At 42.6% G+C, this 16,354-nt stretch overlaps 1 protein-coding gene across 1 annotated transcript in view; it reads right to left on the reverse strand.

The window, feature by feature from the left end:
- Positions 1 to 16,354, reverse strand: part of LOC112573666 (receptor-type tyrosine-protein phosphatase T-like) — a 106,175-nt gene extending 89,821 nt beyond the window's left edge. The window contains exon 1 of the mRNA XM_025254235.1: positions 15,972 to 16,354. Coding sequence (XP_025110020.1) covers positions 15,972 to 16,044 — 73 coding nt within the window. The 5' untranslated portion in view covers positions 16,045 to 16,354. The remainder of the gene's footprint in view (positions 1 to 15,971) is intronic.

Consider the following 16,354-nt stretch of genomic DNA (forward strand, 5'->3'; position numbering starts at 1 on the left):
GAGTGACTAGTGATCAAATACTTCTCTTTATTAGCACCGATGTGAGGAGAAACCAAATGTGTTGTGGAATACCATTGGCAAGCAAATGCTTTCCTCTCTAAGCGTTTCTTACACTTTCTTACATTCTACGTGACTGTAGAATATATACCTCGGTTCTCGAACGCCTTGACTTTCGACCAATTATTCTTTTTTTGGAATCCGATATTTGGAACTCGAACATCCGATGAGCCGAGTTGAGCCTTGCTTGCGTCATCAGTGTGAGTGCAGAGGAGAAAAAAACAGCAAAAACAATAAAGAAATCAGACAAGCAACTGCAAGATTCTGATTCTCTCATATGTACATGTGCGCGCGTGTGCAAGCTTGAGTGTATTTCTGTTTTCTCAGGAAAAGATTATACACGATTTTGATAGATTAAGACTTTCGACTAAAGCTACTGTATCTCGTATCAAAAATTATTCGCTCGAGCGAACTGGACTAGAATTATCAATCTCTTCCTCTTTTCAAAAACAAAAGAGGAAAGGGGAATAAGTCTGAGAGACAGTGGTGGGCACGTAATCAGCTTTACAACAGATTCTCCGTCTTCTTCGCAACGGAAAAGGATTTTCACAAACAATTAAGAGTGGTTTACGTGCGAAAATGAAATTCTGGTAATGGAATCCAGATCAGAAATGTGCACGATCGATTTTATTTTCTCTGCGTGTCCTAACAGAAGGTCCCTGAAGTGGACGATATTGTTTTCTGCGTGCCTCCTTACAGGCGATCTCTGCAGCCCCATTCTGTAATCAGGTCCACCGGGCAGCATTTCTGTTCTGTTTATGAACTTGTGATCATAGGGTCAAAAGGTAGTAAAACGACCCTGTTATGTGAGTAATACAGCCTTTATGTTTTAACTTCACAGCTCCTGTGGTGCAGGGTAGTACATGTGATATGTGAATTGTGTGCCCGATCATGCGAGTTATAGTCTTTTCGCGATATGTGCTTTCTCTGTGTGTTCGTGCGTGCGCACGTGTGTGTGTGCGTCTGTCTGTCTGTCTGTCTGTGTTTTAGTAATTGTTTACAATTCTGCAGCAAGACTTCTAAGGGCTAACCCTTCTTTAAATGAATGTCTTTATTCTTCAGTGCAGCTGCCGTTCAGCTGTCGTTTTTTCTTTCTGTAAGTGATAGGGGAGTTACTGTGCAGTCGCTGGGTACTTTGACTTTGCCTTAGTGCAGGAAAATGGCCAGTTAAAGACATCTACGTCTACAAGCACAGTGTACTCCAAATCAAGAAACTGACATTTGTTCTCAACTCGAAGTTAGGCCCACTTTTCAGTATTCCCGAATTATCAGCATCCCATTTCTCCACTGCCATTGCCATTGAATAAAGCGTAATGTACAAAGTGGTTTCGGCGGGGAAGCTTGTCTCCTGTATTTAGTAATTAGACGCGGGCCTTGTATGCTGTCAAAGCGATGAATGGCCGAGGAAATGGTGGCGAAGACAACTTCTGCTGTCACTGGGGATCTTGACAACATTTTTTTCAAGCACAGGGATATGTTATATTGTAATGCTGCTACATGTAAATACTCTGCTTGTGCTTGGTGCTTTTATAGGAATAATCTGACAATTTGAATCTGCATCAGTTGAAGCATTAAGGTAAAATGGCTTTCTACATGTACAGTACAATACCATCTAGTAACGATGCAAATAAAAAGCAAGTCATGGCAATCATCTACACCAATCAATACGCTAAAAAGCGTTTCTTTCATTTTGTGCCCATGAAAATAAATAGTTTAGCTCACTGTTTAACGTTAGTCATCCAGCTAGCAATTACTACAAATAGTATTAATATACTAGACTTACTAAACAATAATACTAATATGCTACAATTACTCCTATACAACTGTAAGTAATACTAATTCAGTACAACTAACATTATTAGACTTCTATTTTTACAGTTACTACTGCTGCCGCTGTTTCTACTACTCTTACATATATAAGATGGTTCAACCCGTTCAGGAAGCCAGCTGTGAACACTATCCATTGGACTGCACTGCCTACACTGGCTCACTTGACGTTGTCTAGCAACCAACTACCAGAAGACATAAAAGCACAGCCTTTTTATTTCTTACTATACCATCCAGCAAAGTGACTAAAGTGCCAAGGCAGTCACACTTTTACAGAAGTAGTGTTCCCTGCTCTAGTATACTAGTGAAGCAAACAGGTTCCTCTCTCTCTGTGCCTTTCTTCTATTATCTTTCTTTCTAGCGACTTTGCTACTAGCCAGAGCGTTCCTTGTGATAAGGACTATTATTCCCAATTTGAGCTGTGGTCTTCAGAACTGGTGACGCACAGTCTGTCTGAGAAGGACTTTCTCGAGTCCAAGCCAATCCGAGTCTCTTGTTGCTAGCCTTAAGATTTGATTTGGGGTAGAATTTTACTGACAGTGTGGACTTGACTTATACGATTAATTAGATTTTAAGAGTAATTTCTTCTTACCCACGCGACAGCACGCAGGACATGAATGTCCCGTTGTCACTGTGCGTTTCCATAGCATCTGAAACCTCATCAAGGAATCGGTTTTGCATTCTTTATTATAGGACACGAAAATGTGTACGCACACTAGCGAACACACATGCACACACACACACACACACGCGCAGAGAGAGAAAAATTTTGATTGGTTTACCTTATACTGGGGTTTCTCACAAGAAAGAGGCGCACTGAACCGAATTTACCCCGAAACACGAAAAATATCTTCTGATGATATTTATGCCATCGGGCTCAGCCCAAGCTAATTCCAGATGCAGGGTTTTTCTGAGTCATCGGAAAGTGATGCCTGTGTGTGTATGTGTGTGGTAAGCTGTACAGTAAAGTAAAACACAAATAGTAACATTCTATCGTACTTGTATCATAAAGAATGGCAGGGTGGTGTCTGGCTGTAGCCGCAATGAAAACTCGTCTACGTTTTTGGAGACGACGTGGTCTTCGGATACAAACGACTCGTTGATTACGATCTCTGCGAGAAAAACGCCGTTCCGTTTAATTTAGTCCTTTGACCTAGGTGGCCCTGTGGACATGAGAGACGAAGTGATTTGATATGGTTTACCACTGCGATGTCTTCTAGGATCCACACTTTAAAGGGATTTTAGGTTCCGTGTCCCTCTTCCTTTGCCTTCTTGTGTGCCTTACGGGCTTGTCTTGGAAAGGCTGTTGGGGTGTATCACGTGACTAAAATGTTACAGCCTTTGCCGCTTGATTGTGGCAAAATTGACGACTAAATCTTTTGCTAGGCTGCAAGGGGTGAAAATCAAAATAATTTTTATTACGAGGGATATATTTTGAGGAGGACTATCATTACTCATTAACTGAGTTTTAAAACCTAATGATAACCTCAGATAACAGTTGGTTTGGGAAAAATATTTTCGCTAGAATCGCTATTTTAATGGATGGTGGGCTCTTGCCTCCGCTCTGAAACTGATAAATTTCCAGATATAAAGTGTCGACTGTGCAGCTTCTAGTTAAATCGTTACCCACAAACAGTTCACACATTCCAACACGAGCACTGTTTACATCACAACATGAACATATAGGAGAAACCGTGCACACACACACACATATATACATCTGTACGCTTACGCAAGAGTGGACATATTCACATGTATGCACAACCATCAATGAACACATGCACACAGAGGCATGCACCCGAGCGCTCCAGGGTCTGCACGTTTAATAACAGGTTGAGTAAACGACGTTTTAGAAAACAAGCTTCAAGGAAGTCAGGTAAAAATATAAAAAATGTCTTGTATCCCGCTTTACTCCTGGTGCTGGAAATCAGGGACCTGGCCTGTATCAACATCAAATTCATATTGAAGGCTACCCTCCCCCTTGCCTACTCTGTCGCCGAAGTCGCTGCTATCAAACAATTTTGCTGCGCCCAGTCATGACTCCTCCACTGCGAGCTCTTTCGCCGACCTAGTTACCCCTTTATTTTCTCCACCCACACTCTCTCTCTCCTCCCTGAAAATGTGTTTGTGCGTGTGTCTACGTACGCGTACGCGGGGAAGAGCTAGTCAGGAAATGGCAAACGGCTGTGGAAATGAAAGCAAAGGGTTTTGAATTGCATGTCCCACTTGATGCGATAAATATCCCTAGATGATGATTCCATTATAGCAATTTGCATTATGAAAATACCAGTGCAAAAGCTTTTTGATCCACAGCCTTGATATATGTCTCCCGTTTCTCTCTCTTTCTCTCTTTTATTCTCTCTCTCACGGAAAAAACAATAGCTTTATGTTACCTTTAATCTGTTAACGGTAACCAATGTAATTTTCTTGTGCTAATGTATATAGCACTGCTACTTAACGAGATTCTGTAAGCAGTTGGCAGGACAGGTTATAGGTCGACCCCTGAGTGGGTTTGGACTGATTTATTACTCAAAGTAGTATTTACAACAAAGATTGTAATGCATTCTGAAGACTGCTACTTGTAATCTAACAACATAATTTACGTGTTGTGTGTGTGTGATGAGAGAGAGAGGGGGATCCCTTAAACATAGCTTTTCATAATTCTCTTCTCGATGTGTTTCTGTACAGAAACCTGCGGTCATTGACTCGAGTGTAAGCCAAGGGAAGTAATCGGGGGACTACTGACAGCGGACGACACAATCACACTGAGTACTCAACAGCCATCGCTCCGCGCACATACCTCGTCTATTTTATCATTCATCCTATAATTCTCTTAGGTCCAGAATGATTTGTTGAATCCATCTATTATTTGTCAGAGCTATTGCCACGATCCCAGAATGCCAGATCACTTCAAGGGTCAAGGTAATCTCAGGTCATCGTAGCGTGCGCGATTCATTGGACTACGTTATCACGCACGCGGAAATGTTGAGTGTGGGGTCAGGAAGACAAGCACGTGCATTACTCCTGTTTCACCAGCTGCCCGTCTATTTTTGGCATACTAAACTTTATGCACAAGATTGGTGTGCGACGAGATTAGAGGACGAGATCTCGGTGAAAACGTGTGTACGGCACATCTTGTGTAATACTGCGAGTTTGTCTACTGTAGGCTAAAAGCTTTATAAGGTACTTCAGATGGTGGCGTAGACCACAGATTTGTATGGTACTGATATAATGGTAGGTGTGGTATGTAGGTAGGTGGATGTGTGTCATGTTGCAGAGATGTCTACTATGGTATAAATATGTTTTTGTACGGTAAATCTACATTTTGTATGGAAGTGGCCTCTTCTATGTATGGCAACAGCGTATCGAGTGGAATTTCTGGTAGGTATGGTGCCAAGCAAGGAAGATCTATCGTATACTGTAAACCCTCCAAGCGGCTGCAATCGCTAATCAAACTGATACAATGTGTTTATCCTGAACGCTAACTCCTTCTCCAATTCTCGATTTGTTAGCGTTTGGTTCTGACAAAATTCCATCACTTTAGTCAAGTATCATAAGGTTTCCTGTGAAACATTATTAGCAAAATAAACATGGAGATAATACAGAGCCATAATATGCACCTCGCCTGTTAGTCGCAGAATGTCGTGAAACAAGGAAACAGAGACCCCCATGTCAAACCGAAAGTGGTGTGTTATTAACATGCTTGCAATTCCCCAACAGCAATTGCAACTCGCCACTGAACACAGGTCTCTTACAGATGAAGGGCCTTAACCCTGTAATTATCCACTGCGGTTCTGTGGACAGATGGTGTCGTGCACGTTTCTGCATTTGGAGAGGGAAGTAAATGCCACGGGATTTTCTAACTATACTATCTCTTCTCTCTCGCAAGCTCGTACGTAGAGATACGGGTGGCGGGGAAGGGGAGCGAGGAAGAAGAAAGAATGGGAGGAGGAAGGAGTAAAACGCCCCTGAGATAAATGTTGGTGCAATAAGAAGTCATTTCGCGCGATATCATTCGTATAACGGACTCATGCGCTATTGCTATCCTACAACGCACCAGACATGCTATATGATTTCTCTGAAAGTAGACACAGATGTCTCTCTCTCCCCCTCCCTCTTTTATATATATATCATTGCTGCGTGCATGCAATTTCTGCAACGAAAATGGTCTGCCACCCCTACTGTCTGTATTGTAATGGTCGCGGTGCTGTCGTTTCTCAGACATACAGCACAATAGGAGTGGTTAGCGGTGTCTCACCATGTCTAGAGGACGGCATATGGAAGGAGCCCACTCTCCTCTTCTGCCGTCATGCAGTTCCCCCATAAAGAAAGCACTAGTGGACTAGAAGTCTTTTAGTCGCTAACCCAAACGAACTTTCAGCTAAAAGCTTCGCGCACCGAATTCGAGCACACAACACCACACGACTGCGGTACCTCCCTCTCTTCTACCCTCAAACATTCAGACAGGAATGACCGACACAGAGGACAGGCAGACTGGAAAGACAAAGAGCACAGGAGATGGGCAACGAGGGAAATTTTTCCGAGACAAGGATACTTAATCACTGGGTTAGGCAGGAAGGGAAGCAAATGTCATAAGAGAAAAATTATGACGAGAACAAATAACCGGCAGACTAAAGAATGGGGAATCGGAGACAAGGAGACTTATCGCAGACAGAAAACGAGAATATAAAATAGGACTCCGTGAGTTAGTATTCTACCGAGCCACACACGCTTTTACTTCCACCTTTCGCAACTAGATTTCAGCCATACATTCGGAAAAAAAACTTTACTTCTAAGTATCACATGCCTCGAGTAAACTAACAGAGATGTCAACGATAGCTTGATGTTAGAAAGTTATATAACTTGATGTGATTTTTTTTATCTCCTTTGAATCATTCGGCGCTGTGTGGGAACGATTTCACTGCACATGTCATTTCAAAGAGTAGCTTTCTGCATGTACTGTCCATTTTACCATGTACAACTATGTACATGTACAACATCACATGTACAAGCTGACGTGTTTTAGGATGTGAAATTGAAAAAAATCATAATTATTTTAGCAAATAAGAAATAACGACTAAGTCATGACGACACTCTTTCTCTTTTTTTAAGTGATTGTCTTAAGAAATTTTTTCCCCTTCAGGAATGTCACTTGATCTTCGATGTAATTCGCAGAAGGAGTGTTGAATGTGAGACAAACATCTGCATCTTTCGGCTTCATGAATCTTAGTGGCTTCTTCTTATCTTCAGCTTATTTTTCTATCTCTGTGCTCTAATTCCCATGGATGAGTCACTCCTGGTCGGTCCTATTGACATCCAGGGTATTTGAAAGAAGAAGAAGAAGAAGAAGATGATGATGATGATGATGATGATGATGATGATGATGATGATGATGATGATGATGATGATGATGATGATGATTATTTCTGTGAAAGCGCAATACATCAACATTAAATGACTCACTGCGCTAAAAATATCTTCTCTTGCCATTCATCATCTTTTTCTCTCGGTCTCTAAACTCCAGTGTATTAGAAGGGTCAACACTCAAAGCATTAGCAGAAAAAGAGCTTGAAGTAGCAATAAATATTCTCCTTATTGCCCAGGTTGACAACAAAGCGTGTTCACTAAGCCGTTTGATTATTTAAATAAAAATGTCAAAATAAAGAGATATGTCCCTCCTTCCCTCAAAACACACACACACACACAGGGTACAAACATGCATACGCTCACGCGCCTCCATGGGCGTCATAACTTTTCCAGTAAATGGTGGCTCAGTTCGCTGCATTACCTCGAGTCATTCATTTATCACGCTTGGTTGCAGAACTATCACCTGCAACTAATCAGTCACTGAGTTTTATTTATTAAATGAACCTGCCTGTGGCGTCGTGGCCGGAAATGCTTTCAGCTGTCCTGAATTATCCCCCACCATCAGCTTCTCCATATATAATCGTCAATACCGAAAACTGTAAAGGCATGTTTCGCTCTAGAATGAGGTGTTCTCAATCTCTCTTTCTAAACCCCTCTCCCCTCTCTTCCCTCTCCAAATGCGCTTCTATTTCACTCACTTCAAATCAAAGGAAATGAGCGGCTGCGAGAACACGGAAAAAAGACTAAGAGAGACAGAGAGGGAAAGAGGTATTTACTGCCCAGGCACAGATGTTTTATTTGGAAAAGTCATTTTGTCGATTAAACTTTGGTGTAAAAGCATTTTTATATTGGCATAAGTGTGATACTCGGTTGATCCTAAAGCACAGTAGAAAAAAAAGTTGAGCGCACTACATCACATGACTGCAGCACACACTACATCACATGACTTCAGAACACATTACATCACATGACTGCAGTACCACTACATCACCCTCCCTCCCTTCCCTCAAACACGCATACATTTATACATGCAGACAGACAGGACGGACATTTTTGTTAATTCCTAATAAATATTTTCCAACGCCTTTTCGCAGTGGTAAACCATAGTCACATCTTAATCATGTCAACGTACCTCACCCAAGTCTATTGTCTTTAGCAGGAATAACATAAATTACGATGAATAAAATGTAACTTTATGCAATGATGGCTGCAGAAAACATTTCGTTTTGTTCTTATTCCATGAAAAAACGTAACGTGCAATGATTAAATTAAGTTACTACTCCCTCTAATACAAGTCGTAGCTTTCACCAAATGCTCCTGGTTGGTCGCAGTGAATAAACAATCAGGAATACCTAACTTTACAAAACTAGTAGTAGCCACAAAACAAAGTACTCAAAGATACAGAGAGTTGAGTGAAGCTGTACAGCACTGAAGGAAGAAGGTAGTTTATATGTAAATTCTACAAGAATGAGCAAAGTGTGTTATGCTGGGACTGATGCAAGGAAATATAATCTTGAAAAAACAGGACAAGTGGGCGGCTTGATTGACAGTGGCAGCTGTCCTTGCAAAACACATTTCTCTTCCACTGTCTCATTAAGACTGTCGGGCCAGACTATGTCTTTAGCTCGAAAACAAATCTGTAGTCGCTCCTACTTCCAAAAGATGGATAAAGTCGGCTGCAAAATGTCTGATGGCATCTTCAGCTGTAGTGTTTTCTTGCTTGAACAAGACCTGTGTTTGCGATTTCGCCATGAGACAGACAGACTTACAGACTGACTGGCTGACTAGCTGGCTGACCGACTGTCACCGGCTAACTACCTTCACAAAAGCAAAACTGGGAACAGCAATAAAAATTTGTTTGTGACATTCAAAACCTGACAGAATTCTGATTTCATTGCAGTATCTTGCCAAACAATTTGTATTATTTCTGATTTTCTATTTTCTCCGCATGAAAATGCCTACTTGTTGTCTTCTAGAAGCACTGACAATAAAGAGTTCCTTCTACGCTCGTTGCAACAGCATCTTACTTATCAGAAACAAACAGTTTGACTAGATCCTATTTTCATCCAGGAAATGTAGCAGATAACAAAACAGCATAATCATGAAGAAAGATGTCTAACGTTTGTAAACAAGTGCCTTATTCTCTCCATTAAAATATTGCAGTCACCGCCTTAGGCTTGCGTGTTTTGCCACCATCTCCTGCAGCACTGAATCTGCAGCGCGTTTCATTCTGCACTGAGCTGGACTTGTAAAAAGACTATGCTAACGATGTCTAAAATTACATAAAAGGTGGTGAAATCCAGGTTGAAAAACAGTTAAGACAGAGATTTTGTCACAGGAAAAAAAGTTCTTTAACGGGGAGAGAAAAAAAAACGCATAGATTGAGAAGGCCAATCCTCTACCTCCTTTGCTAGGAAAGTGATGTCTCAAGAAATCCCAACTTTCTGCACCATCATGCATTAGGCAAGAAAGGTTCGAACGAAATTGGATTTACAAGACAAAATCTTCAAATGGGACTTTCGCCTCTTTCCAATACCTGTTTCGTGTCTAGACCTTCAGGGAGTGCTAGCGAAGACCGGTGGATGTTCGCAACAAGACAAACGGTCTCCCACTCAGAATCTCGGAAACTGGTGTCAGTAAACTTGATGGCATAAGAAAGGAAAAACATGCTGTTACTTCCCTCTGCCTTTAGCAGCTTCAACAGCATAGGAAGAAGATGGGTAGTTACTGGTGTTTTACGCCGTCAACAACTGAAGGAAACTAGCCCACCCCATAAACTACATCCAGAGAAGCAACGTGTGCCGTAGGTGAGATTTGAACCCATACCTCCTGAGCCTTCGAGAGAAACGCTTAATCGTTGCGTCTATGGTTTACATGAAGAAGACGAGGAGGAAAAGTTCATTATTATTCAATAATCTTTTAATGATGTAACGAACGAATAGGTTAACATCAATACGCTCATATCATGTTTTCGTAGATTATTATGTGAGAGAGAACTGAAGAGGGGGAAGAAGGGCGGAAGAAACAGCAGAAAAGAGGGAAAGAGGAAGAGGCAAACAGTGACGTTCGCTAAGTTCTCAGGAAGAACCAAGAATGCACAGATACGAGTATCTATGTAGGCAGCAGTTAATTTGAAGAATGAAGACATTATCAAAGTCAGATTCTAGCATATTTATGGCAATGAACGATGCAAAGTTTAATCGCGTGTTTAGCGAGCTCTAGGAAGGTAGGAAGGGTTTACTAGAGGAAAAAAGTAAGCAGATAAGAGCCTACATCAAGTTACGTGATTAAGTGGTGGGTATGGCAGACGGGATTTTCACGTTCAATCCCCCATCTCCCCCACCACCCTCTTTTTTTCTGATATGCTGACCCTTTGAAAAGCTGCAGTCTTGAAATCGTGTTGGCTGGCGATGAGGTGACGAGATTTCGACGCGTGATTGCCCACCGCTAGCTTTATGATCGTGGGCCACGGGACGGCTGCCGCAAGGCCTTGCACGCCTGCTGTTCGTGTCCCCGAGTGCAGGTTGCATCGATAGGATTAATCACCTGCCGCCCGACCTGGCTGCTGTAACGCGCCACGTGCTAAGACTGCAAGAACGCGCAGTGAAGCGTGCGACGTGAAGCAGCCATTGTGTCATTATCACTGTCGCTGCCTTTTGTGTCGTGAGTGCCACTCTACCATGATTCTCTCCCTCTGCCCTAGCAGCCTCTCTAGCTCGGAATCTTTGCGGTGGGCGAGGTGGGTGAGGACGTCGACAGGCAGCGCTTGGGGTAGTGCGCATGCGTGTCCGGCTGCGACGCACGGCACGCAAGCTTCGGTAACCGCTGTTAAGACTCGCAGTGCGAGGCAGTGGTTAATGGTTCATCCGGTAGTGCGCAGGGGTTAGCAAACGCTAGAACATGGCACGAAACTCCAAATGCAAGTGTTTGGATTTCTGACAACAAAATGCAATGAAATTAATTGTTCGTGATCATAACCTGTACACGATCATTTTCTATGGCATAACTTTATTTTCTAATTGACGCATCCTAATGCTTTTCAATTCAGTGCACAAAAAAGACCAAATGTTTTCCAAACAATCTGAAACAAGAATGTAATGAATGCAGGGAAGAGTCGTTATAGGTTCTCGCGGGAAATCTGGCAACGATTTCTTTGTTGGCGATTCAGATTGAAAGCAACCAAGTTTACATAAATAGCAGCACATAATGTGTATATATATATATTGTTAAACTAATGTATATAACAATGCAATTATTCCCCCCGTGAGAAAAATCTAAGAATCATTCGCACGTGCGCATGCACACACTTTTGTGAGCCCCTGGGATTTCCTAACAGAAATATTTGCTCAATCATGTAGTTCAATTTTTTTTTTTATGGAAACGGTGCTTTACAGTAAGAACTGATTACAAACAGGCAAAGATATGTCCGTAGCCCGGATTCCGTATAAAATTCTATAATCGTAGAACCATGTGTGGGAGCTCGTGTCTGTCGAAGGTCACTACGACGTCCGCAGTTCATCACGGGGTCAGAGCATGATAGGCCAGGATAAGAAAGTAGCATCACCGTTCAATTTCCTGTGCCAGCGGCAGCTCCCTCGCATTCAGCTGTCCCTACGGACAAAGCACTGATTTGAGGGAGTTCCTTTTTTGTTAGGTATTCTGTGGAAGGGTGTGATGTGCTGGAGTTTGTGTTTCGTTTCCGCTTTCCCTCCACATCTCAAGCTTTGTGGTCAGAGTGGTCACTCCTTCAAGAGGAGCTCGTAAGGGAGACGCTGAAGCTATGTTGGGGGATGTGTCAGTGTAACAACGAGCTAGCGAAATTCATAGGACTCGCATGGGCAAGCCACAGACAAGGAGATAAAGGTCATTTTTCCTCCTGGCTAACGACCTGGTGGTGACGTCTGTGCGAGGAGACGCCTGTTACCTGAAGTTCCTGTCGCGGGAATATAAATTGGATGGCCATCGTATAAATCTTCCAAATGTGACTCTTTCTTTCTTCTCGTTTCATAGGCTTCCTTTTGCGTTACACTGACATTTCATTACTTGCCTATTGTGGACTTTGTTACATAGTCCTTTTCGTTGATTCCTTTTTGTTGCTGCTATACTGAAGCTGGCTTGCTTTTTTGGAAATACATAACACTCTGTTCATTCTCAGAGGGCAACAATATGATATTCGATCCCCACATGGACAGTGCTCCGGAGCAGGACGGGCAAAGACTCATGATTAATATCAGGATGTGGCTGAAGAATGAAGAGTGCATTATACAAACAATAGAGCCTTTAAAATTATAAACTTCACAGCTCAATATGATCAAAGTTTCAATAATGTTTAGCTGATTCGGTTGTCATCAATCTGCAGATGGCCTGAGAAGGAAGTGGCATGGAAATGATGGAAACGGACGTCTGTCGAGTACCATACTGCAGCGAAGTAATGGCAAAGGTAGAGCTCAGTCATAAAAGTCACTTCCAGAGTGTAGTCAAATGGACATGGACTGTGGAATCAGTGATCTGACTTTCACAACGGCGTTAGAAGAATGTTGTTGATCCTTATCGTCGTGATACATTCTCTCCATCCCCCAGCCCCCATTTCTCTCCCCCTCTGTCTGTCTTACACATTGCCACCACAGTCACATTCTTTGCAGCCTCAGATGAAAGTGAAGACAAATCACTCCGAAAACAAAAATAGACAGCTGAGGAGGCACTCGTTTGCACGCAAAGCATCGAGGCTTAAAATTGCAGGGTATTTGGATAAAATGGCGGGTGAGCTTTCTTGTGTCGGAAGATCGTTTCTGTCCTGCCTTGTCAACACCGAATCTACAAAAAAGCAATGGTTTGCTTTCGTGGCACCCCCATCCCACAGACACATCAAACATAACTCCAGTAAATTGATCACCAAATTCATTTCAATTATCCAAGAGGTTGAAAAGGCCACGCTCCATCTAGATCAATCATCAAAGCTGAAGACCAGTATCGGAGGGTTCGTCAGCTCTCTGTTAATTACATCCAAGTAAAAGCAGAGTGATAACCGCAGACAGCCATGTAAAGCGTGAAGCACTTTTGAAGTTAATAATACCGATGCATGGCTTAAAACACTTGATACTACAGTCTGAGCTTTGCACGAGTTAAATAGGGGAAACGGGCACCAAAAAAAATCGCAACTGCCTATAAATGACTACAGGACTACACTACAAAGCGAGCAGACAAGAAGATACTAATAAGAGAGCCGAAGATGATGAGCGAGTTGAGATTACACATTATTTCTATATTAGTAATCTGTAATCTATCTACACTGCTGGGTATTAGAAGTTAGCATTAACCAAGCACCCAGATCGGGAGAAGGCTGATGTGTAAGAATAAGGCTGAAATAAAGAATAGGGTTTGTAACAGCATGTTGCCAGCATTATTTAGACAACACTGACTGATTGTCATCTCTGTCGATGAAAGATGAATCTATTGATATTAATAACATACCAAGAAGCATATGTGTGAATTTGTTCCCAGAGAGAGAAAGAGAGAGAGACTGAGGAGCACTCTGAGAGAGAGAGACAAACAGAGGGCCAGATGGACCAGTGGCTGTACAGTCAGGCTGCAGTTTTTATCGATGTCAAAATGTTGTTATCAACTTGGGGCCGACATCTCCTGGCCGGGCAATCAATCAGCCTCAGCAGCCTCTCGGTAAAACCGCTGCTTCTCCCACGTCATCTGCCAATCACGTTCTATGCAAAGCAGCGAAATTTCTTTTCGAAAATTAATCGGATCTTTACACTTTGGAAACGACGACTAGCTCGATTCTCCATTCACGTCTAAATTTGGGCTAAAGAAAATTCGTGCAGATGAACAACTATCCCGCGGGGGCAGTTGAGGTCACAAGGGGCACTTGGTGTTCGTGAATTCAATGTGCAAAATGAATGTAAGCAAATACCCCAAAGCAATCTTTCGCAAATACACACACACACATTTTCTTTCTGTCTAACAGACACAAAAAGCGACGGAGGTGGATCTAATTGTTGCAGACAATACTGCTGCAGTTATAAGAAATTAACACAAGAACTTCAGTGAAAACTGAAAACAGTGTAGGAGTGCACAATAAGTCTTACAGTTTTGCTCTTTCATCCAGAGTTCGGCTGTGCCACTCTGTTTTAAATAGGGTAGTCAATCTTGAAACACAGAAACCATCTGTCCCTTGCCTGGCATGCGAACAATTTTTTCCCCGGGAACATGAAGGGAAGCGGTTTCCGCAGATTCATTATATTTCCGGTCACGTGAAGATGCAGGCGTTCCTTCAGTCTAAGGTAAGATAATGCACTAGTACTTACAGCAGTTGTAAAGCAACAGCCACAAACACGACGAAGTAGATAATAAACGACAGACCCAGTCGTTGTATGATATTTCGATACAACAAACAAAAATGTCAGAATAGTTTAGTCATTACTATAATACAACAAATAATTTAGAGTAGCTATGCTTTATGGCAGAGACACAGAGTAGACATTGCTGCACAAGAGCAAGTATTTGTAAATGCGAAAAGCACAATCTCAACCTTGTATATACAGTGTTTGTCATTAAATCTCTCTCTCTCACACACTCACACACTCACGTGCAATATCTGCAGCAACATGGTCAGTATCGCCATCGATCATTGTATATTATGCGCGATATTTCTATTTCTAGCATCCCTACCCGACACTTTTGTAATACAAGATCATTTTACGGCATTTTACGCCCTCCCTTCCGAAACAAGTCAGCCAAGATCACACTTTTCTGCTAATGAGAAGGGCTTTGATCATTTTGTCGAATGTTGTTTGACTGCAAGACTGTGACGAAGCGATTGCTGTTCATTTGATGACTAACTTTGGTTTGGCCGTTTCTGGGCTTGAACCTCCGACGCAGGAAGGCCAAATGGTGCTCGTCTCTACACAGATACGCTTTGTATACAGTCTGTACATAGGTGCTGTGTTTACGCAGGTGCTTGCAGGCTGTATGCATATGCTTTCAGCACGCAGATTCTGTCTGCACAACTGCATACAGCTGCTGACAATCCACACATGTCTCGCATACTCAGTACAAGACCATACCTTGGATAATGTGCTGAGACTATATTGTTCCCCTCCGAGCCACCGAGATACATTACTTTTTCATGCGTATATCCCTGAAAACCGACATGTACACACATACGCAAATATACATTGGGGAGTTTCAACTCTGCACAGTTATTAATGATAACGTGCTACCAAAGGCAATCACATTAAGACAGCAAAAGAAGCAGTGAGGTACTTCCACTTCCTATCATTCCAGATGCAAGCCGGAAGTCGATAGGAAAGTCTGCAGCCATTAAAGAGGAATGCGCATACCCCTTCCTCTGGAACCGACCACAACTTTCTGCAAATTTTGCAGACACTTCTCAGCTGTGTGCTTAACCCCACTATCCTGAAACCTTCCCACGCCTGAAGACGGGAACGCTGCACCTTCTGTGCTAAATTTAGCTGCGCGAAACTTAGTTCTCTTTCTCTCTGTTGCTCTTTCTGTGGTCTCGGCTTCAACGTTTCCAGAAAAAACTTTCCCAGCACAAAAGTTGTGTCCCCTCATTCCCCGCTTATATTTGGAAGCCCTTTTTTTTTTTTTAAAAAAGTCAGTTTGACAGACTTACCGACGCTGGCATTCGTAACAATCTCATTTAAAAATCTGAATGTGAACAACATCAAGAAACAGGCTGTTCTTACCTGCATTAACTTCCGGCAACTGGCAGCGAACCAGTGGCAGGAATAATAACGGTATCCAAAAGTAAGTCTCCATCACTGCTGCAAGACACAAAACCACATTCTTGGACAACTTTATCCCTTTTGGTAGCCTTTCTTTATCACCCCCGACAGAAGCACCAACTCGCAGCGGGAAGAGGCAGGAAGTTTGGAGATACTCCAAGGAGGCAGCTTGGCAGCCTGGTGGCGGTGTAGTCAGTTTATCGGCTCGTCGCAGCGAGTCAAGGATTTGCCACTGCCAGCTAGCGGTGCCGGAAAGTTGCTCTCCTCCCAATCACTCTCTGCACTGACTTCATGCATGATGCCAGCAGCGCGCGCGCGTGTGTGTGCCGTCGGTGCAACGCGCA

Source organism: Pomacea canaliculata, linkage group LG10, assembly GCF_003073045.1.
Source record: "Pomacea canaliculata isolate SZHN2017 linkage group LG10, ASM307304v1, whole genome shotgun sequence".
Taxonomy (NCBI): Eukaryota; Metazoa; Mollusca; class Gastropoda; order Architaenioglossa; family Ampullariidae; genus Pomacea; species Pomacea canaliculata.